The 27,315-nt window shown below is 39.5% G+C and overlaps 1 protein-coding gene across 1 annotated transcript in view; it reads left to right on the top strand.

The window, feature by feature from the left end:
* The window catches only part of Nup75 (nuclear pore complex protein Nup75), a 201,816-nt gene extending 182,194 nt beyond the window's left edge, over positions 1-19,622 (top strand). The window contains exon 12 of the mRNA XM_067149038.2: positions 18,854-19,622. Coding sequence (XP_067005139.2) covers positions 18,854-19,235 — 382 coding nt within the window. The 3' untranslated portion in view covers positions 19,236-19,622. The remainder of the gene's footprint in view (positions 1-18,853) is intronic.
* The last annotated feature ends 7,693 nt before the right edge of the window (positions 19,623-27,315 follow it).

The following is a 27,315-nucleotide window of genomic DNA, read 5'->3' as shown; positions in this document are numbered from 1 at the left end:
CTAAAGATTGAAAGGAGAATATTAAGGAGGATTTACGGCCCAAGGGTGGTAGAGGGAAACTACAGATTACAATCAAATAAGGAGATATATAAGAGAACAGAAGACCTGGAAACAACAAGGAAAAGACGGCTATGGACACATGGTCAGAATGGATCCAGCAAGGTTAAATAAACAAATTTTCAATAAAATATACTACTTGAAGAGCCAGGGGGGATATGCCAAGCAGATGAAGGAAGAACTCAAGAGGTTAGGTATTGCAGATGAAGAATGTCGTGATAGAGACCAATTCAGGAAGAGACTTTCCAACATAAAAGTTCTTGTTGAAGAAAAGAAAGAGCAGAGGGGGAAGATGGACTGAAGAGAGAAGAGCGCAACATTCTGAAAGAATGAAGGCTCTGTGGAGAAAGAGGAAGGAAGAAGGGATGATAAGAAGGAAGTGAAGTGATATTGGCGTGGTCCTAAGTTTGGTCGGTCTGCAAGAAAGAAGAAAGAAATAATAATAATAATAATCTACCCACCCACCACAGCATTTTGACATTTGTTGGTTTGAGGCAGCCAAAAACCACACAGCATGTGTCATTCAAAGCAATATCCATTTTCTTGGAACGGAGAAAGTTGACCCACACAGGACAACACCTTGTGCATGAGAAGTTGATGGTTAATTATATCATAAGCACCAGGACCATGAAGGTGATCAATCAATCAATCAATGTCATCACTGATCTGCATTTAGGGCTGTCGTCCAGGTGGCAGATTCCTTGTCACTTGTTTACATAGTCTTTTCTTAAATGATTTCATAGAACTTGGAAATTAATTTAACATCTCCCTTAGGAAATTATTCCAGTCCCTAATTCTTCTTATAAATGTGGCGACCCCATTGCCCAGTGGTCAACCACTGCAATCAGCCTCCCGAGTATTGGCGAGTAAGCCATAGACTCAACTGACATGAGGAAATGCGTGTCAGGCACTGACCATCTAGTGGATAGCAAAGTATCAACACGAAGATCCATGGTAGCCTAGCAAGCCAGTGGTAGCATCTTCGAATTGCTTTCAACAATCAAACGAGCCTCGGATGGAGATAAAAAATAATAATACCAATATAAATGGTCCGTTATTGGACATTATAAATTTTCCAGCTAGCTCATTCTTGGTTGCCAGCGTTTCGCCCTCGTGTGCTAGGGTGGGCTCATCAGTTGGTACCTAGCACACCTACCAATACGCTGGCCAGTGCATACCGTGGAGGCCACTGCGTAGGCTAACTGGAGCCACCGGCAGTGCCAATGCACTAAGAGACTTTGTCCCATCACTAAAAATTGATGCCTGCTTGGCCACCAGATAATATAGATGTTGATTCCCATAGGGAATCTGAAATATTTGTCCTGAATGAGCAAATTTATAATACCAATATAAATGGTCCGTTATTGGACATTATAAATTTTCCAGCTAGCTCATTCTTGGTTGCCAGCGTTTCGCCCTCGTGTGCTAGGGTGGGCTCATCAGTTGGTACCTAGCACACCTACCAATACGCTGGCCAGTGCATACCGTGGAGGCCACTGCGTAGGCTAACTGGAGCCACCGGCAGTGCCAATGCACTAAGAGACTTTGTCCCATCACTAAAAATTGATGCCTGCTTGGCCACCAGATAATATAGATGTTGATTCCCATAGGGAATCTGAAATATTTGTCCTGAATGAGCAAATTTATAATACCAATATAAATGGTCCGTTATTGGACATTATAAATTTTCCAGCTAGCTCATTCTTGGTTGCCAGCGTTTCGCCCTCGTGTGCTAGGGTGGGCTCATCAGTTGGTACCTAGCACACCTACCAATACGCTGGCCAGTGCATACCGTGGAGGCCACTGCGTAGGCTAACTGGAGCCACCGGCAGTGCCAATGCACTAAGAGACTTTGTCCCATCACTAAAAATTGATGCCTGCTTGGCCACCAGATAATATAGATATTGATTCCCATAGGGAATCTGAAATATTTGTCCTGAATGAGCAAATTTATAATACCAATATAAATGGTCCGTTATTGGACATTATAAATTTTCCAGCTAGCTCATTCTTGGTTGCCAGCGTTTCGCCCTCGTGTGCTAGGGTGGGCTCATCAGTTGGTACCTAGCACACCTGCCAATACGCTGGCCAGTGCATACCGTGGAGGCCACTGCGTAGGCTAACTGGAGCCACCGGCAGTGCCAATGCACTAAGAGACTTTGTCCCATCACTAAAAATTGATGCCTGCTTGGCCACCAGATAATATAGATGTTGATTCCCATAGGGAATCTGAAATATTTGTCCTGAATGAGCAAATTTATAATACCAATATAAATGGTCCGTTATTGGACATTATAAATTTTCCAGCTAGCTCATTCTTGGTTGCCAGCGTTTCGCCCTCGTGTGCTAGGGTGGGCTCATCAGTTGGTACCTAGCACACCTACCAATACGCTGGCCAGTGCATACCGTGGAGGCCACTGCGTAGGCTAACTGGAGCCACCGGCAGTGCCAATGCACTAAGAGACTTTGTCCCATCACTAAAAATTGATGCCTGCTTGGCCACCAGATAATATAGATGTTGATTCCCATAGGGAATCTGAAATATTTGTCCTGAATGAGCAAATTTATAATACCAATATAAATGGTCCGTTATTGGACATTATAAATTTTCCAGCTAGCTCATTCTTGGTTGCCAACGTTTCGCCCTCGTGTGCTAGGGTGGGCTCATCAGTTGGTACCTAGCACACCTACCAATACGCTGGCCAGTGCATACCGTGGAGGCCACTGCGTAGGCTAACTGGAGCCACCGGCAGTGCCAATGCACTAAGAGACTTTGTCCCATCACTAAAAATTGATGCCTGCTTGGCCACCAGATAATATAGATGTTGATTCCCATAGGGAATCTGAAATATTTGTCCTGAATGAGCAAATTTATAATACCAATATAAATGGTCCGTTATTGGACATTATAAATTTTCCAGCTAGCTCATTCTTGGTTGCCAGCGTTGCTGGAAAATTTATAATGTCCAATAACGGACCATTTATATTGGTATTATAAATTTGCTCATTCAGGACAAATATTTCAGATTCCCTATGGGAATCAACATCTATATTATCTGGTGGCCAAGCAGGCATCAATTTTTAGTGATGGGACAAAGTCTCTTAGTGCATTGGCACTGCCGGTGGCTCCAGTTAGCCTACGCAGTGGCCTCCACGGTATGCACTGGCCAGCGTATTGGTAGGTGTGCTAGGTACCAACTGATGAGCCCACCCTAGCACACGAGGGCGAAACGCTGGCAACCAAGAATGAGCTAGCTGGAAAATTTATAATGTCCAATAACGGACCATTTATATTGGTATTATAAATTTGCTCATTCAGGACAAATATTTCAGATTCCCTATGGGAATCAACATCTATATTATCTGGTGGCCAAGCAGGCATCAATTTTTAGTGATGGGACAAAGTCTCTTAGTGCATTGGCACTGCCGGTGGCTCCAGTTAGCCTACGCAGTGGCCTCCATGGTATGCACTGGCCAGCGTATTGGTAGGTGTGCTATGTACCAACTGATGAGCCCACCCTAGCACACGAGGGCGAAACGCTGGCAACCAAGAATGAGCTAGCTGGAAAATTTATAATGTCCAATAACGGACCATTTATATTGGTATTATAAATTTGCTCATTCAGGACAAATATTTCAGATTCCCTATGGGAATCAACATCTATATTATCTGGTGGCCAAGCAGGCATCAATTTTTAGTGATGGGACAAAGTCTCTTAGTGCATTGGCACTGCCGGTGGCTCCAGTTAGCCTACGCAGTGGCCTCCACGGTATGCACTGGCCAGCGTATTGGTAGGTGTGCTAGGTACCAACTGATGAGCCCACCCTAGCACACGAGGGCGAAACGCTGGCAACCAAGAATAAGCTAGCTGGAAAATTTATAATGTCCAATAACGGACCATTTATATTGGTATTATAAATTTGCTCATTCAGGACAAATATTTCAGATTCCCTATGGGAATCAACATCTATATTATCTGGTGGCCAAGCAGGCATCAATTTTTAGTGATGGGACAAAGTCTCTTAGTGCATTGGCACTGCCGGTGGCTCCAGTTAGCCTACGCAGTGGCCTCCACGGTATGCACTGGCCAGCGTATTGGTAGGTGTGCTAGGTACCAACTGATGAGCCCACCCTAGCACACGAGGGCGAAACGCTGGCAACCAAGAATGAGCTAGCTGGAAAATTTATAATGTCCAATAACGGACCATTTATATTGGTATTATAAATTTGCTCATTCAGGACAAATATTTCAGATTCCCTATGGGAATCAACATCTATATTATCTGGTGGCCAAGCAGGCATCAATTTTTAGTGATGGGACAAAGTCTCTTAGTGCATTGGCACTGCCGGTGGCTCCAGTTAGCCTACGCAGTGGCCTCCACGGTATGCACTGGCCAGCGTATTGGTAGGTGTGCTAGGTACCAACTGATGAGCCCACCCTAGCACACGAGGGCGAAACGCTGGCAACCAAGAATGAGCTAGCTGGAAAATTTATAATGTCCAATAACGGACCATTTATATTGGTATTATAAATTTGCTCATTCAGGACAAATATTTCAGATTCCCTATGGGAATCAACATCTATATTATCTGGTGGCCAAGCAGGCATCAATTTTTAGTGATGGGACAAAGTCTCTTAGTGCATTGGCACTGCCGGTGGCTCCAGTTAGCCTACGCAGTGGCCTCCACGGTATGCACTGGCCAGCGTATTGGTAGGTGTGCTAGGTACCAACTGATGAGCCCACCCTAGCACACGAGGGCGAAACGCTGGCAACCAAGAATGAGCTAGCTGGAAAATTTATAATGTCCAATAACGGACCATTTATATTGGTATTATAAATTTGCTCATTCAGGACAAATATTTCAGATTCCCCATGGGAATCAACATCTATATTATCTGGTGGCCAAGCAGGCATCAATTTTTAGTGATGGGACAAAGTCTCTTAGTGCATTGGCACTGCCGGTGGCTCCAGTTAGCCTACGCAGTGGCCTCCACGGTATGCACTGGCCAGCGTATTGGTAGGTGTGCTAGGTACCAACTGATGAGCCCACCCTAGCACACGAGGGCGAAACGCTGGCAACCAAGAATGAGCTAGCTGGAAAATTTATAATGTCCAATAACGGACCATTTATATTGGTATTATAAATTTGCTCATTCAGGACAAATATTTCAGATTCCCTATGGGAATAAACATCGATAAAAAATAATACCGAAATTGACAGTCTTCGAGCAGATCTGGCAGTTATGATGGCCAACATGGCTCCGATGAAAGACAGATATGTCCGAAGAACAATGTAAGAATTAAGACTATGAATATTTTGAGCCTGACTGGAAAAACTGAAGAACTTATCGATATGATGAAGGTGAAAAATCTATCCATACTGGGAATGAGTGAAACAAAATGGAGAAAGGCAGGTAGCAAGATTCTCAGAGATGGATAGATCATTAAATTATCTATGCAGCTGGAGTCCACAAATTACATGGTAGTGCAGGTATTTGCACCACAGGTTGGATGTAGTGCTCAAGAGAAGGAACAATTCTGTCAAGATCTAGAAAATATAATTGATGAAGAAAATGTCATTTTCATTGGGGACTTCAATGCACAAGTTGGAAGAGACAGACTTTGTTATGAGGAAATGATTGGACCACATGGGTTTGGGAACAGAAATGCAGAAGGCGAACAACTGCTTGATTTGTGCAGAAGAAATGTGTAACCGTTACTTCAGCGGCTACAACAAACACAGTAAAGAGGAGGAAAGTAAGTGCAATTACACGGTACCTAAGACACTACACACACAAGAAAACAGCTGATTAACTGCGCGGAACTCCGCCGATAACAATACTGATAAATGTCAGTAGAGGCAACTTGACGATAAAAACCCAGGAACTTGAAAGGAGTTGAACCTACCACGGGCATGGAGATGGCTTAGGTTGCATTCCGGAAAATCAACCCTGATCCTTGATTTTCAGAATATATTATTTATCAAAATATTATTTACAAAGGACTTTACAAGCGAATTCCGAACAATTTCAGTCATACCGAACTTGTGAACTACAATTTACATGTTCCTTAAGACACACAAAGTGGACGTTCCTTGACAATAGCTTCTATAAGTTCAAATCAAGTCAAGCAAATACCATACATCTAATTACAACCCAAGTCGTACAATACAATTTAGAGTGAAATTAAACGTACCTTTCAAAATATCTGAACAACATAATTGAACACGCCAAGTGACACGGAACTACTAGAGGCAAAACCCCAAGGTAAGTACATAAAACTACAATTTACATGTTTAGTGAAACAAGGAAAGGGGAAAGCCTCGGAAACAAACTGGCAAGCCTAGCTGACAAGCTAAGGCATCCGAAATAATTGAGCGGCGAGTCTGGGTGAGGTTAGAGCAAACTCCCATATGAAAAAGTAAGCGAACATTAAGTGAAATTTAAGGTGGAACAGAAATCAAGAATGCGTACCCCAAGGTGGCCCATCCCGGTAGGGAGACGACGTTAAAACTTCGGACAGTCAGGAGATAGAAGACGGACAGCCCGACAGACAGACAGCGAAATGCTGCTTCGCTCTCTTTAAAAGGGAAACCCTGACCTTGGAGTAGCCAATCAGAATGCAGGAGCCCGCCTATCGCCACCCAGATTCACCAATCACAACTCCTACTTCAGTCGCGAACTTTAAATAATTTTCTCGAATACGCTTATCTTCCATTTCCAGAACAGTCAGAACATACTTTCTAGAATACATAACTAACAAAGGCCAATACACCCTGTTCAAAAATTCAAGTTACAACATTCTGGATAGTTCCAGTAAATATAGAAATGAAATCTAGTTCTTACAAATACCATATGTTACCAGACTATTTACGCTGTACAGCTTAGGTAGTTACATGGAATACAAAATTTTTTTTTTTTTTTTTTTTTGCTAGGGGCTTTACGTTGCACCAACACAGATAGGTCTTTTGGCGACGATGGGATAGGAAGGGCCTAGGAGTTGGAAGGAAGCGGCCGTGGCCTTAATTAAGGTACAGCCCCAGCATTTGCCTGGTGTGAAAATGGGAAACCACGGAAAACCATCTTCAGGGCTGCCGATAGTGGGATTCGAACCTCCTATCTCCCGGATGCAAGCTCACAGCCGCGCGCCTCTACGCGCACGGCCAACTTGCCTGGTAAAAAAAAAAAAAAAAAAATTATCACCACACTTTAGGTCATACAGTAAGTACTACTTAACAAGGTTTTATTTATTTACATTTTAAGGCCTTCATTGGACCACTCTAGCCAACTTTATACAAATAATTTTTTAGTTTCCTGTCAGCCCAGTACTTCTTTATTCTCTCTGATCTTATCCTTCTTTTTTCATTGGAAATCACCCTTCCTATTGTCTATTTGTTGATTCTGATTTGCAGTCTGGTTTGTTTGTCTGTGAGTTTCTTGATTTTGTCGGTTTTGTTTCTTAGGTCTTCTACTGTAATTTGTAATTCATCCATATCTTCCTTGATTTCTGTAATCCACTTAATGTTGCACTTACTATTCCATAATTTTTCTATTATTCTCCTGATGATCCTGTTCTCTGGTGTCCTGATTAGATGTCCAAAAAATGAAATGCGTTTCTTCCTGATTGAGCTCATTACTGGTTCTATTTCCTTGTAGACTGTTTCATTAGAAGCTACTCTCCAGTGTCCATCTTTTTGGTATGATTTGTTGATGCATGTTCTAATGATTCTTCTCCCTATCTTGAGTATTTTGTCTATTTGTGCAGTGTTAGTTGTTTTGAAGATGGTTTCGCTTACGTATGTTATTTCTGGTTGAATGACTGTTTTGTAATGTTTTAATTTTGTTGCTATTGATAGGCCTTTTTTGTTGTAGGTATTCTTGGTGACATATTGTGCTCTGGTCAGTTTATTTATTCTGTTATGCCATACTGGCTTTTCATTGAGGTTATATGTTACGATTTCTCCCAGATATTTAAATTTATCTACAATTTTGATTTCTTGGTCTCCTATGGCAATTTTGTTTATGAGTGGTGGGTCAGTAAACATGATTACTATCTTTTCAAAAGATATTCCAAGACCAATTTTCTGTGCTATTTCCTGTAGTGATATAACTTGTCTGGTTCCCTGAATATTGTTGGACAAGAGAGCAAGGTCATCAGCAAAACCTAGGCAATTTAAACTTATGTTGTCTTTGGGTCTTCCAATTCGGATGTTCTTTGGGTTACTCTTGTACCATTTCCTCATTATATATTCCAAGGCACAGTTGAACAGCAGTGGTGACAAGCAATCTCCTTGTCTTAAGCCTGTTTTTATGATGAATGGCTCAGAGAATTCCCCTCTGAACTTGACTTTTGATTTAGTGTTGGTTAAGGTGAGTTCAATCAATTTGATTAATTTTGGATGGAGCCCGAAATTTCTTAATATTTTCAACATTGAAGGTCTATGGATACAGTCATAAGCTTTTTTAAAATCCACGAAGGTTATTGCAAGAGGTTTGTTTTGCTTCTTGTAATATGCTATGGCTAATTTTAAAGTGATGATTTGTTCTGCATAGCTTCTCCAACGTCTGAAGCCTCCTTGGTATTCACCTAATTCTTCCTCTAGTTGCTCTCTGATCCTCCTGTATAGGATTCTAGAGAAAATCTGGTATGTGCAGTCTAAGAGAGAGATACCTCTGCAATTATCTGGATTGCTTTTATCTCCTTTTTTGTGGAGTGGGTGGATTATGGCTGTGGTCCAATGTTCGGGGAACTTTTCTGTTATCCAGATTTTTGTTAGGGCCATGTGTAAGGTTTACAAATAAAAACTTCTATAAACACTTTCCACTTCCAATATATTTTACACCTGTGACAAAATGGATTGATCATCAAAAATACCTTCTTCCAAAAACAAGACAGCCACAAGATAACAAGATATAGCTGGGATGGAAAACATAAGTCTCTCATCGACTCTATCATCACTAACAAAGGAGGAGGGAAATACGTAACTGATGTCAAAGTTATCCCCAGTGAGAGGAAGGACAGTGATCATAGATTATTGATTGCAGACCTAAATCATGTGGCTAACACAACCCCGAAGAAAAGAAAAAGAAAACGTAAAGTGAAGACTTGGAAATTAGAAGAAGGCAAGCTGAAGGAAGAATATAAAATAAGGGTACAGAGACACTTATCAAAAGGGGAAATGAATACAGTAGAAGAAGAATGGAACATTTTTAAGGATACTTTGGTGGGTGAAGCTAAAGACCTGTGTGGAGTAACAGGATCGACCATGAAAGAAAAAGACACCTTGGTGGAATGATAGTCAGATTGCCTATAAAAGAGAGAAATTGGACAAAAAAAGATGCTAGACAAAGAAAAGCAAAGAGATGCACAAGATCCAGGTGGCCAAGAAATGGCTAAACTACAGAAACTCTACAGGTCAAAAAACCTTTCAGCTAAGAGGATAGTAAGAGAAGAGAAAGAGAAAAAATGGAATGAGTTTGTGGAAAAGTTGAAAGAGGACAGGAAAGGAAACAAGAAACTTCTTTACAGAGTAATTAAAAACAACCAAAATAACCTAGAAGACATCAAGGTAATAGAGCAGGACAGTGGATCAGTAGTACGAGAGGAAGATGGAATCAGGAGAGAATTCAAGACCTTCTTTGACAAGCTCCTGAATGGAGAGGCATCAAATGTAATTCAAAACAGAGAAGAATCTGGAAAAAGTGAAGAGCCCAGTAAAAATATGGAGCCACCAATCACATGGTTGGAGATAGAGAAGAGCCTTAAAAGTATGAAGAAAGGGAAAACTGCAGGAATAGATGAGTTAAGTGTGGACATGTTAAGAGCAGGAGGAATCCCAGCAATCCAATGGCTATATAGACTCCTAAATGTAGTATGGCAGAAAAATACCATCCCAGAAGACTGGAAGAAAGGTATAATTGTACCTATATTCAAGAAAGGCAGCAGACGGAAATGTACCAACTACCGTGGCATCACTACTCTCTCATGGACTAAAAATTCTGGAAAAAATTATAGAGAATAGACTGCGAGAAATTGTAGAACCACTTTTAGAAGAGGTTCAATATGGCTTTAGCCCTGGAAGATCAACAACAGATCTTATATTTGCTGTCAGGATGCTGATGGAAAAACATTGGGAAAAAAGAGAAGCCTTTATATCTACTGTTGCCTGATATCGAAAAGGCCTATGACAGCATACCAAGGGAGCTTATTTGGGAGTGCCTGAGAAATCTCGAAGTTCCAGGCAGTCTAATTTCAAAAGTTAAGATGCTTTATGAGAAAACCAGAAAATGTGTATAAGTCGGTTCTGGACTGTCAGACTGGTTTGAGACAAAAAGGGGAGTACAACAAGGTAGTGCTTTGTCGCCCCTATTATTTATCATTGTAATGGATACCATATTAAAGGCACTAAAAGAAAAGTGGGCAACAAGACTTAAAAGCATTTGCATTTGCTGATGATGTAGTAATTTGGGGTAACTCAGAGAAAGATGTAGAAGAGAGACTGCAGGGGTGGAGTCAGGAGTTTGAGAGATATGGATTAAACATCAATAAGGCTAAAACGGTGGTGATGAAGGTATAGAAAGGTAACAATCAGACAGAAATCATGCTAAATGGCACTAAGCTGGACAGTGTCACAGAATTTAAGTACTTGGATAGTATAATGTCCAAGGATAACTTGGCTAAATATGAAGTAAATAGTCAAATCAGCAAAGCAATACATTTTTACCTCCAAGACAGCTACTATGGGATAAACAAGTACCACTCAAAACCAAGATACTACACCCCTATCCTCACATACAGCCTGGAAAGCGCTACATTAACAAGAGAGGACAACTCGAAACTCCAAGCAGCAGAAATGATGTTCCTACGCACAATGATCCGGAAGACCAGGAGGGATAAAAGCAGGAATGAAAACGTCAGAGAAGATGTAGGACTAGAAGACTCCTTATTCCAGAAGATCCAAAAGGCAAGACTGAAGTGGTTTGGTCATGTGAAAAGAATAAGTGCCAACAGGTCTGCAAGAAAGGAGTATGAAAGAGAAATCAGGGGAAAGAGGCCAGTTGGCAGACCTAGAGATAAATGGACAGACTTAGTGAAGAAGGATGTAGAGGAGAGAGGTCAGGATTGGGAGCGGATTGTGAACGAAGAATGGTTCATGGACAGAAAAAATTGGAAGGGTAACTGGAATTGGTCAACGATGATGATGATAAATGATTATTTGCCCTAATTTGTTCTCTTGAATTCCAACTGTATTATTTATTATTTACATAGTTTACGTCCACATTGGAGCCCTTAAATCAAACCCAAATACATTTACGTTAACAAAGAATTAACTGAAGATTTAGCTTGCATCATCTTCTGCCTTTCCCAAAACCTCTTCATTCTGGCTGACCTGGCTGCCCTTTCTTCATCAGATATGACATATTGTTTGTGTTGTACAGTTTTTAATGTATATTAATTCCAACTGTATATTATGATCTTTCCTACTTTCAAAAACTCCATTCAAACTCCTAATGTCATTCCATGCCATCTCTCCACTGATAACTCAGGATATACTGCTTACAATAGATAAATCTTGTATTGGTTCCATATTGACTTATATGGGAAATTAATTTACAGTATTCCTATATAAGGAAAAATATATTTGTCTTTTACAAAACTTCACAATTTTGAAAGTTGTTACAATTACAAATTGTAGTACATGATCATCAATTAACCTCCAGCCAGTCAGTGAGTGAATATGACCTGTTCTAATGCAACATCAATTTCAATAAATGAACATTTTTGGAGCCACATAATCACATTTATAACAGCTCTTTTCCATGTTGACTTAAACAGAGTTTTCTGCCAAACTACAGCAAAAAATAATTTTATATAAAAAGGATAACCGACGGCATTCCACGGACAATGAATGATCTTTTCAAAATTATTTAATTTAGCTTTTTAATAATACAGTATAAGAATTGTGCTCAAGTGTCCATAATGAAAGGATATCGCATCTTACAATAAGAGCTGACAAGTTTTTTTTTTCAGTTGGTAATATGATATCTGTCTCACAGAAGGTTGCAGAGATCACATACACAGTCCTATTGATGTTCATGTATTTACCATATATTGTGGTGGTAACCATTCACCGCTAATGCTGCTGTCAAATGACGAAGGTTTGTTTGAATCCTGTCCATAACCGATCTAGCATTGCATTTGTGGTGTAAAACTCCAGCCATATTGTTTTCCTCTTCTCTTGTCTTTCTTGTTCAACTTTTGCACAGTTAGTTGCGTAGGGGAGCGAGAAATTCATAGGTCCTCCATGAGAAAACTTTCTTTTGCAAGTTCGTATACTAATCTTGATGGGGTATATTTAGACAGTCTTAAAGCTAACTTTAAGAAATGTTTTCTCCAGGTTCTTGAGGTCCTTGACACTGAGATAATGTCAAATGATTTCTAAACCGTAACATATAGTCGGAATGGCTTTTATCTTCGAAGAGTTGTAAGGCAGAAAGGAGACTTAGGCTTTTGATGTCCTTGACGTCGAACATTCCCTTGGTCGCTGCCATGGCTCTCTCCATAATGTGTATTCTAAATGACTTTGTTGTTGGCTGCAGGGCTATCCCCCACTTACCTGAAGGAGTTCACAATTTTCAATGTCTACTGTTTTATCAAGATGATCTCTTCCTTCGATCTTCTCCTACCTTTTCGGAACACCATTTGGACTGTTTTCTTCTGATTTAATTCCATTTTATTTTGGTCCACCTAGTGTATAAGGAGGTTAAGTGATCGTTGTACGTCATTTTTGTTTGTTGAATCGAGGGCCATGTCAACAACATAGATGTACAGTGATGTAGGTAAACATATTTTTGCGATCTCAGGTGTGGCACTGTTGAAGAGAAACAGGCTAAGGGGATCACCCGGTAAGACGACTCCTGTTTGGAGTGATTTCTTCTGTTGATATGACAGAGTCATGTGTCTCCTTTTTTTTTTTGCTAGTGGCTTTATGTCGCACCGACACAGATAGGTCTTATGGCGATGATGGGATAGGAAAAGCCTAGGAGTTGGAAGGAAGCGGGGTACAGCCCCAGCATTTGCCTGGTGTGGAAATGGGAAACCACGGAAAACCATCTTCAAGGCTGCTGACAGTGGGATTTGAACCCACTATCTCCTGGATGCAAGCTCACAGCCGCGCGCCCGTAACCACATGGCCAACTTGCCCGGTAGTCGCCTATCCGGATAATGTTGTAACACAATATGTTTCTTATCAGAGTTGTAGTATTTATGTCTGTTCCTATCCTTCGTAGTTTTCTGAGAGTATCATTCTATCTATGCTGTCATAACCTTTTTGTAGTCTATAAAGGTAAGTTTGTTAGAATAACGTGTTATATTCAAAATAAGATTCAATCTTTAAATGTCCATAATTTTTTAACATTTTATATACCAAATTTAATAACTCACTGGTTTGTGCAAATATATTAAAATAATAATATTTCAACAAAATTAAAAGGAATGAAAACTATATTTCTGTTAATGTCATTGCATCCTCTGTAAGAAGAAATCAAAATAATCACCTAAGGTATATTGTATGTTTTTAAAGGTTCTTTCCAGTATTTTAACAATTTTTGTGTATCATCTTAACTACATACTTCACATTTTATCATTACATGTAACAGTTAAGTGTTACAGGTCCAAGATGTTCCTGGAATCCATACAAGGCATTTACTTGATATGGACATTCTATCATTGACCCAGCAACATTGTTTCTGTTAATGTATACATAATGTGTATTTCTTTCATGTAAACATTATATTTTTATGTAAGCTTTTAGTGTATTTGTAGCTGAGGAAGGTTAAACATTGACTGAAGCATGTACTGCAATTTGTAATTTTAATTTTAATAATTTAAAAAAAAGTGATGTATTGAAAAAAGCGGACAAATATATCTTCCCTTATATAGAAATAAATTTAATTTGACGTACTCCTTAGCCAAGCTGCTTGTCTCCTTACTCCCAAGTCTTCACAGCTCTTAAGTTTGTAACATTTTTGTAACACTCCTTTTTGTTGGAAATCACTCAGGACAAATTGTGCTGCATTCCTTTGGATCTTTTTTAGTTCTTGAATCAAGTAATCCTGCTGAGGGTCCCATAAACTGGAACCATACTCTAATTGGGGTCTGTGATGATGATGTTTTTTCCTTCCCGCTCCCCCCTTTACAAGTTGCTTTACGTCGCATCAACACAGATAGGTCTTATGGTGATAACGGGGGTAGGAAAGGGCTAGGAGTGGGAAGAAAGTGGCCGTGGCCGTAATTAAGGTTTGCCTGTTGTGAAAATGGGGAAACCACAGAAAACCATCTTCAGTGCTGTTGACAGTGGGGTTCGAACCCATCATCTCCCGAATACAAGCTCACAGCTGCACACCCCTAACCACACAGCCTTTTCATTCGGTGATGGTGGTTTAAGCATGCCAAGTTTGTGAAAAATGTATTGCAAGTCATACAGGGTAGGAAGTGGTGGTATGATTATTGTTTTAAAAGGAAGTTCACCATTCCATCTTAAAATGATGATCAGAGGAAACAACACGACAGAAGAGTACTCTACCCTATGGTGTGTGAAGGTATCAGCAAAAGAAGGGGGAGCATCATGAAAGGTATAAAAATGGAGGATTCCCTAGGCCTTGTAAACCTAATACTGCCAAAGTTGGAAAGAAACAAGAGGTGGCCAAGGTTGGTCAGTTTGGAAAGATAAAAAAGAGAGAGGAGGCTGTCACAATTAAGTGGAAGAAATGTCAAACTCAGCTAGGGGGAACCATCCAAAGGAAACTTCTTGTTTCTTGAATCTTTCGAGTTATTGATCCTGGATAATAGGAACTTTCTGCTCTGGTACTTAGATTTATAATCTGGTTTTTCCATCTTCTGTCCTGGAGAACACTTCTTTTCTATCAAGTTTCAAGCTGTGTCAATCAATCTTCACCGTAACAGTTACACTCATTATTGCTCACACTATTATAGTCAGTTGTTAGGTGTTACATAGTGCTTAAATAAGAAAGGTCAGTCTTAGTAGATGCACTGACATGTTGAAATACCTCTTCATGGAGCAAAATGGTGCCATTGCAATTCAGTGTCTCTTGCCACTGGTAATAAGGATGGAAGTTAAATACTTGATCATCATCATCATAAAAAAAAAAAAAAAAATCTTAGTCCTTATAAGGCAGTGTACGAATATGAAGTCATACATACATTGCTAAATAAAAAAAAAAACAGCGTTCTGCATATTATGTGACACGGTACCTCGAACATGCTTAACGTATGCACTGTACGACAATGTATCAGACTCGTAGTGATACTAAATCTGGATCAGGTTTGATATGTTTGTCTGATAGGAAGCATTTGCCATAGCAGTCAGTTTAACATCACTTGTATGGTGGGTGGTGTAGTAGGCAGCACACATAAGACTGAGGTAAACATGACAAGACTACTCATTTCTGCTAGTGACTGGGTGGAGGCAGTAGAATACATCCATGAAATCATCTGCATGTTGTAAGAGGCAGCTGAAAGGGGGGACCAGGGACTCTGAAATTTGGAGAGTGAGTTGGTGACCACTGTTCTCCTAGCTTAGTCTGGTATTGCTTCAACTTACTTGTGCTAGGCTCCTCACTTTCATCTTTCCTATCTCTTCTCCTGTGGTCAACTCCTGTTGTCTTCCAACACCGATGGTGTTAGGTTTGCAAGGCCTAGGGAGCCTTTCGTTTTCACGTCTTTTGTGGCCCTTCCCTTTTGTCGATACCTTCATTCTTCGAAAGATCAGACCTCTTCCTTTCTCTTTCTATGTTAAAAAGAGGATAGTTGCCCAATTGAACTTCCTCTTAAAACAATAATTACTACGAGCACCAGAAGGACGATGACAAGTGGATGTTCTGCTTGTGTTGGAGCGAGTCAGAGTTATGTCTCCAGAGTTTCGAAAAATTTCAGGGCGACTCAAATGGTTGCCGACTGACAAGGACAGGACATCCACTTAAAACAACTCTCAGGGAGGATTGGTATTCGTTGCTTTGAGCACATCGTAGGCCTGCTGCTACTGCCGCCTTGTTCGACTAGGATCTTTGGAGGGCCACTGGAGTGAATGTATCAGATCAGACAGTGCAAAATGTACTGCACTACGGAGGATTGATATCAAGGAGTCATGTGCGAAACCTCTTCTTAACCCACACCATAGGGCAGCTTGTGTGAGGTGGGCAATAACTCGTACACTGTGGAATCAGAACAGTGAAAGCATAGGCTACACTTCTTCCTGAAGAGGTCACCATAAGCTTGAACTCATATAACAGGAACATTAGAGTGTGGAAACAATCCAGCAAGAGTTGGAATGAGTCCTTCATCCTTGAGTGCTATCAACAGCACAGGGTTTTGTTCTAAGGTGGGATCACATTGGTTGACGTATGCTTCCAATTTCTCTCCAGCATAATATGAGTGGTCTGGCATACAGAGACAACATCCTCCAACATGTAGATACAGGACTTGTTGCCAATATTTATTTTTTTAATTTATTTTTTAATTTATTTTTTAATTTATTTATTTATTTATTCATTTATTTATTTATTTATATCAGAAGCAATACATCATGTATAAATTATTACTTAAGAAATGTGAACAATGATTAGATAACTGGTAAAAACACACTAGAGGTACATTCAAAGTAACAATTATGTCATATAATATCGGACCAGAATTTGGCAAGATCTCGACCATTTGGTGTGGCCTTCACTAAATCTTGCATAGTGCAAACAAGAGGGCAGGAGTTGCAGTGAAGGAGGTGCGCCATGGTTTGTTCTTCTCCGCAGGCACAGAGGGTTGACTCATCAGATACACCCCACTTCTTATTGATCTTAAATCGAGCTTGTTCAGACTCTTCCATGTAGACCACGACTCTTCATAACTGGCTGGAAGAGTTTCAGATGGATCCATCCATCCATTGAGATGAAGGTTTTTGGATCTCCAGGAAGTTAGTCTCGATGATTGAGGTGAATCCAAAAGGCACTCAGTAGAATGTAGAAAACTACTTCTGGATTTCAATCGTTGTTGAGCAGGTTGATAATCATGTAATGGATGTGTTTGAGAAACATCTACTTTAGATTTTTCATGTTTGGCAGCTACTTCACATCTAATATCTGTGGGAGCAATGCCAGCCAAGCAGTATACCTTATCACAAGATGTAGATCTTAAGCAACCGGTTATAAGCTGGCCAGTTTTCATTTAAAGCAATATCTACCTGTTTGGCATGACATGATCTATAGCAAGCAGGGCATGCATATTCTGCTGCAGAGTAGCTCAGTGCTAAAGCAGTGGTTCTCATTGTTTAAGCTTGCATTCCTCAGTTGGTACCGCAAAACTTGTGAAGAATGGAATTTCGCGTAGATACTTCGTGTTTTGTGTTAACACAGTGTTGTTCATATGTGAGTGCACGATCCAGGGTTGCCGCTGCGAACAAGGGTGTTACACTAGTGGATGATCATGCTTGTGCTCATCAAGCCATAGTGGTCAATCACTTCCTTGAAATGCATGGCATACAGTGGAGTGGCCGACATATTTTGTAGACACAAACTGTGTTGAACATGCTCAGCATGAACTGAAGAAAGCAATTGCTCAGTGTCATAATCCTTTTGCTGCTATTCAAGAGTGGTATAATCTGCCCCAAATCAAATTGGATTATTTGGTGCCAAGTATGCGTCATTGTGTTCAAGCATGCATCATATTGCTATACACAGTATTGATCTGCCAGACAATGAGCAATAATTTTGGGTTGAAAATCCCACATTATCAATGTTGTGCTTTTGTTGCATTTCAGTTGCATATTGTGTTCCTTTTGTATATACCCATCATAATGTTTATTCACATAGCAAAATAAAAAATCCACTCAACCGGAATATACAAAACATTTTTTGAGCACTGTAGAAAGATAGAACAATAAGATAAAGAGAATGGCAGGTTAGTGTGAGAAGAGGGAGCAATGTGAAAGGAGATGAGGGCAAACATGAAAATGCAAAACGACCAAGATACATGGCCATCTCCAAATAAACAGGCTCTCTCTTCATCAATCCCAGTATTCTTCTATCTCCTTTCTTCTCAGCCCACGATTGGCTTGTTTCTGCTTCCCAGCTTCATCAGGAGGGCAGGCATCAACACTTGGCAAGGGGGCATTTTGAACAGCTCTTCAGTTTTGATATGGGAAGTTCAAAGTGAGAAGAAAGTTGAATAAAGGGAGGGAAAAAGTAGAGATAAAAAGGTAAAGAGTATGGGTGGTAAACACTAGGAACACAGGGCAATCACAAAAGGAGAAAAGGAACACAACAGGTTAATAGAAGTAATGGAAGTGAACAAACAAGTGCAAATCAAATATGTTCAAATATGAGTAATGAGTAAAAAAAAAAAAAAAGTGCAAATCAAATATGAATGAATAAATGATGACAGGATATGAACATACCATAGAAATGCCATTAGTTTTTCTAAGAGCTAGGAAGAAGGCCATGATTAACCTGAAAATCTGAATTTCTAAATTGATTCTCGAGAACAACTCTTATTTTTTATTGCTGTTGCATATTACTTTTTCATGAACCTGTATAGTGACAGAAGAGTCTTCAGATCCTAACAGCTCAAACAGAAGAAACTTAGATGGTGCTGTTGTATTTTTATTAACCCTGTGGCAAATTTCTTAATTTAAGGTGAAGGATCCATTTTTGGTCAGTCATTTAATGGGGATTTCACTGCAGTATGAGTAAATGCGAGGTATTTTAATAATTATGTTTCTTTTCAGCTTTTGGCTGATTCTGCTGATGGATGCGCTTCCTCTGCTAGAATGGAGTGATATCGTTTTCTCCTCAGAAGAAACCCTGGAACTTCTTGGTTGGCTCGAGCGATTAACACGGAATGGAAATCCATTGCCTAATACACCCTCAGATTCAGTACCACAAAGCCAGTCGAATGCAGACTCTGAAAGTGTATTCAGTGAGAAAGTTAATATAATTCGATTAGCACTAGGACGTAATCTCTCTCGAGCCCTTTGTCAAGAAGCTTCTGTTGCAGAAGAAGAAAGCAAAGATCAGTTTGAAGGTGACAGTGGTTCTTACTTTATTGGAGCTACAGACAGTCATGTTAGCTTCAGTGCCACGCAAACTCCATATGCTTTAGATCACTGAGACTAAGGGAAGCATAATGAAATACGTACTGTTGTGCTGTATAAATTAAAATCTGTTTACAGGTTGCCTGTTAACTACAGGAGATCTTTTAAGTACAAACTTTTATAACCACAGTTTAACTTTGTGCCTATGCAGTAGTATCATTGGAGCAGACAGATCATTATGGAGGCATTGATTCAGTCAGGTAACACGAGACCCATCAAACAATCTGTTGAGTGCAGTTGATATTTGACATTGATGGATTTCTGCTGAATGTACTGAAGAAAGAGGGAAGTGTTAATTCAAAAGTGAGTTGTAAATAGTAGCAAGGAAGGCTTCCCTAAATTTGTATTAAGTGAAACACCACAGTTTTTGTAATTGCAATTTAAAAGAAATTTGTTTCTCAGAGGGGTTTGTAATCATTGTGTATATCCTTGAATTTTCCTAACCTGTATCATGTATTTTACTAGTTGATTTCCGCAGGGTACATTAAATTTACATTCACTGCATGGTTTATTATCTCCATGGTCATTCCAACAAAGCGAACGGAAGGTCTTAGAAGTGCCATCTTACCCAGCCTCCAGCCTCGCAGAGCCACTCTCGAAGTGACATAGGCTGTCTTCCTGGGAAGAGATGTTGCTGCCAAATATCTTCCCTCCTCTGCAGTGACCAGTTTATCCCAATACCTAATGCAGTATGTGTTTGTTTTCTCTCTCTAGTACTTTTAGGATTTTACTTATGTCTTATTCTTCTTTTTTTTCCTACCGATTTTCCCACATCTGTAGGGCCGTGGGTGCGACCATGCGGATTTGGCCCTGTTTTACAGCCGGATGCCCTTCCTGACGCAACCATAATCACTATTGTGTGTTTCTGTGGTGGTTGGTAGTGTAGTGCGTTGTCTAAAGATGAAGATGAAAGTGTTGGGAGATACACAAACACCCAGTCGCCAAGCCAGAAGAATTAAACACACGCGATTAAAATCCCCGACCCTGCCTGGAATCAAACCGAAGGCCTCATTGCTGACCATTCACCCAGTGAGTCGGACTTAGGATGTTACTTATGTCCTTAAGTTTATTGTTTTGTAAATAAATACAGACGTGCCAACTCTCCCGATTTTACATCCTTCCTCCTGATTGCTGAGACTGATCCCCTGTTTTTGAGGGAAGTTTGTAGTAATTTTTATATTATTTCAAAATCATGTGCTTTTCCTCATTCTGTTGATAGATGACAGAGAATGGCTGGTTGATTGTAGTTCTAATAACCACTACCAGATGGCAATACATCGCAAAGTGGCCGACAAAGATCTATATACAGTAGACCTTGTGGCCGATGAGGAAGTGGAATGATCTCTACTGGCAGAAATAGGTAGTAGTAGTAGTAGTAGTAGTCATAAGCAAGTAACCATAACCTCAAAAGTGGCACACCGTGCACATCGACCCAGGGCAAAACCTGCTTCAGTGCTCGTGTTGAGAGAGAATGCCATGTAGTAGTGCTTATTGGTTGTATGTCTTAATTATTTTTTGACCAAAATATCAAAAAAATGATGCAGTGTGTAAAAGCATTTAAAAAGAAGAGTTTTGGTATTTCAGTGAGTCAAGGAAGGGAACTTACACGTTTTGTTCTATCTGTAGGTAAATTTTTCATTGATGCATGGCGGGAAGTTCGGTATACTCTTAACATGTGCAAATGAAGAAACATAAAACAAGTGTCTAGTGAATAGAACGGAACCAGAAACTGAACTTTTCATGTAAAAACCAAGATGTAAATCATCAAATCAAATTCTCTTTATTTGCAAATGAGGTATCTACCTCGGTGGCAAATGGTACACTAAAATACATTATTATCAAGCACTAAATATTAAAGTAACAAGAGAAGAAAATTTTCCTATAATACAATATTATACAATTTACGCTAACAATTTTTTCTATTAAACACACAGCTCATCCGTATTAAATTTATATTGTTTACAAAATTCTACTTATAATATCTCCTGTACTACTTACAAATATAGTCAACTGATATACAGTATGTGGAATTACTTCAAATGATACTATACAACTGGTATAAGATTAAAATTTACATTGCATTTATTAACTTTTTTTTTTTTTTTACCCATTGTGGAACCTAAGTAGCATAACGACCTGCTGCGTCTTAACCAGAGCCCCTTTTGCTACCACTTTTCAGAGTTCCTGAAGGGCCTTCACAGTTACCGTAGCGGTCCCAGGGCCCTCGAAGTCCCCACTGTACTTCACCCCTGCAGGCAGTCCCCTACTTTGGCTGTCCAAACTCCTTAGACCAGGGCATGGAATTAATTTATTCATACACATTTTTTATTTACATTAACCTGCACTGGTCGAATGCCCTCTAACACTTCATTTATATTCTCTTCTTGAATATCTGTACAGATTTTGGAAAAGGATCAAACACTACACCTGGTAAACTGTTTCACTCCTTCACACCCTTCCCAATGAATGAAAATTTACCCCAATCGCTTCTGCTAAAATTCCTTCTAATTTTATATTTGTGGTCTGTCCTGCTGATATAATTATTTTCCAACTGAAATCTCTCACGGATATCTCCCCATGCTTCTTCTCCTGTATAGGCTCTATATAATCCTATAAGTCTAGTTTTCTCCCTTCTATTACTTAGTTTCCCACTCAAGTTCCTTTAACATTTCTGATACACTACTCTTTCTCCTGAAATCCCCTGTTACAAATATTGCTGCTTTCCTCTGCACACTATCTATTTCTTTTATTAGGTATTCTTGGTGAGGATCCCAAACACTGTTTTCATACTCTAATAATGGACGAACCATATTAAGTAACTTTTTTCTTTTAATTCTTTGTTGCATCCTTTAAGTAGCCTCATTATGACATGTAACGATCTGTATGCTTTCCCAACAATGTCATCAACATGACCCTTCCAGTGCAAATTACTTTCAAATCTCACACCTAAGAATTTGCACTTGCCATCTTTTGGGATAACTACCTCATCCAAAGTATATTCAAATTCAGTTTTAAAGCTCTTGTTTGTAAAAGTTGTAACAGTTGATTTGCCTCCATTAACCTTCATATTATTTTCTTCAACCCATTGTTGGATACTTTCAAGGTCCCTTTGAAATTCTGAACAATCCTCAATGTTATTTATTTCCCTATAAACAATTACGTCATCTGCATACAATCTTATTTTCAATGTTATATTGTTCCCTAAATCATTTGCTTATATTAAGAAAAGTAACGGACTGATTATACTACCCTGTGCAATTCCCTTCCAAACTTTCTCTTCCTGCGATAAATTATTTCCTACTTTGACTTTCTGAACCCTTGAATTTAGAAATGGTTCTATCCAACGTGTAACCCTTACGTCCAGTCCTATTCCCTCCAATTTCTTTAATAATATTCTATGGTCCACTCTATCAAAGGCTTTGGAAAGATCTATGGCTATGCAATCTAACTGGCCTCCTGAATCCAATTGATCTGATATATCCTGCTGAAATCCCACCAGTTGTGCCTCACAAGAAAATTTCTTTCTAAATCCATACTGGCTCCTCATGAACCAATTTTTATCATCGCATATCCCTCTGATGTACTTTGATATTAAACTCTCCAGTATTTTAAAAACTATACTGGTCAGGCTGATTGGTCTGTAGTTCTCTGGTTTCCTTTTATCACCCTTTCCTTTATAAATTGGTATTATTGTTATAGATTCCTTCCATTCCTTTGGTATTACACTATTATTTATGACATAGGCAAAGAGAAATTTTAAATAAGGCACTATGTACTTACCACCCCATTGTCTTTAACACCTCCCCAGTAAGTTGATCACTTCCTGCTGCTTTTCCTTGCTGAAGCAGTTGGATTTCTCTGAAAATATCTTCATTTGTGAATGAGAAGCTTCTTGTTTCCCTCTGTGTCTCTCCTTCTCTATCTCCTGTTTTGGTTTCCAACTCCTTACAATCATCTACTGAATCTCTGAATTCCCTTCTAAATAGATTTGCTTTCTCAGTATCTGTTGAATAGTGTTCACCCCCTTCTCCCACCATTGTAGGAATTTGGATTCCTTTTCCTTTTTGATTCCTAATATATGAATACAGCTTTTTCCATTTCCCTTTGTGGTCATTACCCTCTTGAAGTATGCCATTCATATAATTCTCTTTTGCTTCCTTTTTCACTCTATTCAGTTTCCTCAGTAGCTGTTTTCTAGTTTCTCTACTCTCCCTACCCTCTTTGATTTTCCTGTTTACTATTCTACATTTTCTTTTTAATTTTCTTATTTCCCTTGTATAATAAACAGGGTCTGAGGTCATTTCACCCTTCTTAACAGGTACAAATCTCTTCTCTCCTTCCCAAATGATTCCTTTAAATTTAACCCAAAGTGTATCCACATTACTCCCTTCACTTATCCAACAACTGAATTGTGATTTAAGGTAAGTCCCAAATTCATCAACTTTAGTTTTTCTGTACAATTTCTTGTCTTGTGTAACCCTGTTATTAAGCCTTTCTGGTACAAGTCCTACATTCATTATTACAGCCTTATGGTCTCCTATTCCTTCAATTACCGCAGTTTTATCAACAATTTCCCATGGTTTAACCAAGAATACATCTAGTAAGTTATTAAGACAAGTCTATTCTTGTACTACTTGTGTAAATCCTCCCTCCCAAATTAACTTATTTGCCAGTTTCTGTTCATGGGCTTCACTTGCAGCTCCATTCCATTCAACTTGGGAAGCAGTCAAACGTATAGCGCAAAATCCGTTACGAGAAGCGGCAAAGTTAGGCCTAAAATCCCACACAGTGCACCGGCGAAAGTGTCGAACATTCTTATATTTGGTGATAGCTAGGCGAGGGGAATTGCGGAGAAAATGAACAATGAAGGTATTGCAGCATCAGCCGTCATCTATCCTGGGGCCCCAATCAAGAAGGTATTGGAAAACACCGAACAAGCAGCAAGAAATCTCAGAAGTTGTGATGCAGTAGTGATCATCAGCGGGACGAACGATGTAGCTCACAGGCCTAAAATCCAACACAGTGCACCGGCGAAAGTGTCAAACATTCTTATATTTGGTGATAGCCAGGCGAGGGGAATTGCGGAGAAAATAAACAATGAAGGTATTGCAGTATCAGCCGTCATCTATCCTGGGGCCGCAATCAAGAAGGTATTGGAAAACACCGAACAGGTAGCAAGAAATCTTGGAAGTTGTGATGCAGTAGTGATTATCGGCGGGACGAACGATGTAGCTCACGACGACGCTAAGAATGTCATTTCTCAACTTAAATGTACACTAGGTAAGCTGACTCACACTAACATCTTTGTAGTGAACGTGGCCCACAGGCATGATTTGATTAGAGACACATGTGTGAACATTGAAGTGGACAAAGTTAATACAGATATGGTTAAAATTTGTAAACATTTTCGTAATACTCAGGTAATTGATAGCAGCAGTTTCAAGAGACACTGTTACACAAAGCATGGCCTTCATCTAAACAATTTAGGTAAACGAAAGATAGCAAATATTGTTCTAGATTTTATTAATCTTAAGATATTGAAAAAGGCAACTCCCTTGAGTTATAATACTGACCAGGAAAACTGGCTCAGTCAACTAGAAAATAAAACTCAGGAAAGTAAGGAATTTCAAGTTACCCAATTGGGACAGTCAAGTTTTAGGGAGGAAGGGGGTCTGAAATTGCTCTTGGTAAACTGTCAGAGTGTAGTAAATAACAATTGAGCTTTATCTCTGATTCTACTTCTTCACTCATATCATTTATATACCGTGTATATATATATATATATATCTCAGAAAACAGGAAGTTCCAATAATACTGCCTTGAGTATTTCCCTTCTTAATTATTACAGGGTCAGATAAAGCTTCGCCTACTCTAATTCTCTGAGTTCTGTTTTCTAGGGCCGGACTGAGTGGCCCAGATGGTTGAGGTGCTGGCTTTCTGGCCCCAACTTGGCAGGTTCAATCATGGCTCAGTCCTGTGGCATTTGAAGGTGCTCAAATATGCCAGCCTCATGTTGGTACATTTACTGGCATGTTAAATAAGTACTGCGGGATAAAATTCCAGCACCTTGGCATCTCCGAAAACCTTAAAAGTAGTTAGTGGGGCGTAAAGCCAGTAACATTATTATTATTATTATTATTATTATTATTATTATTATTATTATTATTATTATTATTATATTTTCTGGAAATATAGCCACCCATTCAATCACTCGTTCGTCTAGTCAAATAGCCCTCACTTTGCCAGTAATCTCCCATGATCTACCCTATCAAATGCCTTAGATAGGTCAATCACAAGTCCATTTGGCCTCCTGAATCCAAGATATCTGCTATATTTTACTGGAATCCTACAAGTTGAGCATCAGTGAAATAATCTTTCCAAAACCTGAACTGCCTTTTATCAAACCAGGTATTAATTTTGCAAACATGTCTAATATAATCGGAAAGAATGCTTTTTCAAAGCTTAACATGCAATGCATGTCAAACTGACTGACCTGTAATTTTCAGCTTTATGTCTGTCACCCTTTCTTTTATACATGGGCTATTGTAGCAACTCTCCATTCCTTTGGTATAGTTCCTTCATGCAAACAATAATCAGATAAATACTTCAGATATGGTACTACATCCTAACCCATTGCCTTTAGCATATCTCCAGAAATCTTATCAATTCCAACTGCTTTTCCAGTTTTGTACTTTATTGTAAATGTCGTAAATTTTAACACTTCTGTAGTTCTCTATCTGGACATTATTCTTGTAACCAATTATCTTTACATACTGCTCACTGAATACTTCTGCCTTTTGAAGATCCTTGCATACTCCCCCTCCACCAATTCCTATCCTATCTCTACAATACACACTCCAGTTCCGTGAGAAAATTTCTGCATTCAGTATATCATTTTTCAGCCATGATTAAACTCCTATTACAATATCTGGTACTGTAAGTATATATCTATTACATTACTTAATTCTGTTCTTTTCTTTACAATACTTCTATAGTTCAACACTAACATTTTTATGTCCTCCCTACTTGACTTCCAAATCCCTGTATCCTTATCACCGCTCCCTAGACCACCCTGTCTCCCTGAATGTACCTCCCTATAACCCTTCTAAACATATTTCCTAATTTATATGTAACACTGCAGTTTATGTGAAGGCCTTCTGAGCACAGATCTCTACCTCTTACCCACCTATTAGGATCTAGAAATCTCACTCCTAGTTTCCCACATACCCACTCCATAGTCTCATTTAAATCCCAATCACCTTCCAGTCAGTATCCTACCTACACACTATTCCACCGATAAAAATCTCCACTTTCTTAAACTTCACCCATGCTGCATTTACCAGATCCCATACATCCCCGACTATGTTGGTACTTATACCTGCTTGCCTTATGTTGCTGGTACTAACGTGAAACACTACCACCTTCTTCTTTCTCTCCTCTTTCTCTTCTACTTTGCTCAACATCTGCCTTAACCTAATTCCTGGAAACACTCTACCCTGGTTCTCTTTCCTCCACACACTTTCCCCACATGTCGAACAATGGAATCCCCCGTGACCAGAGCATGTATCTTTCCTGACGGCTCCAGAAGCTACTTCTTCCTCTCTTTTCTCCCTGCCATGACCCTGTTCTACCCGTCTTTTCCTATCCTCTACTCTGCATTTCCCTTTCCTCTTACTTCCACACTTCTCAGCAACAGTTTCCTGTTCCTCATCTTCCCTCTGTTGTTCTACCTGCAGTGACTCGTCCCAACTTCTCGTATACCCTGTCCTGAATTCTGATTCTGAATAGAGCCCTTAGCCTGCTATGTCTTCTACAATACCCCCCTTTCCTTCCCATCCCTCTTTTACACATACTGTATCCTGTATATTGTTTGAGGGAGGCCTACTTTTCTTCCTGTCCTCTGAGAGAATCCTAATTATCTCCTTCAAACTCTCCAACTCCACCCTCATACTTCTTAATGTCTGGCCACACTCACAGTTCTTACACTTGCACTCCTTAGTCATTCTTTAAGGAATAATGAAAAGAAGAAAAGAAAATATCGTATTCTGTGCACAAAAAAAATGAAAGGAAAGAAACATTGTCTAGGATAGTACACA

This window comes from Anabrus simplex, chromosome 6 (genome assembly GCF_040414725.1).
Source record: "Anabrus simplex isolate iqAnaSimp1 chromosome 6, ASM4041472v1, whole genome shotgun sequence".
Taxonomy (NCBI): Eukaryota; Metazoa; Arthropoda; class Insecta; order Orthoptera; family Tettigoniidae; genus Anabrus; species Anabrus simplex.
The sequence above is the reverse complement of the archived record's forward strand: the minus strand, read 5'-3'. Positions and strand labels throughout refer to the sequence as shown.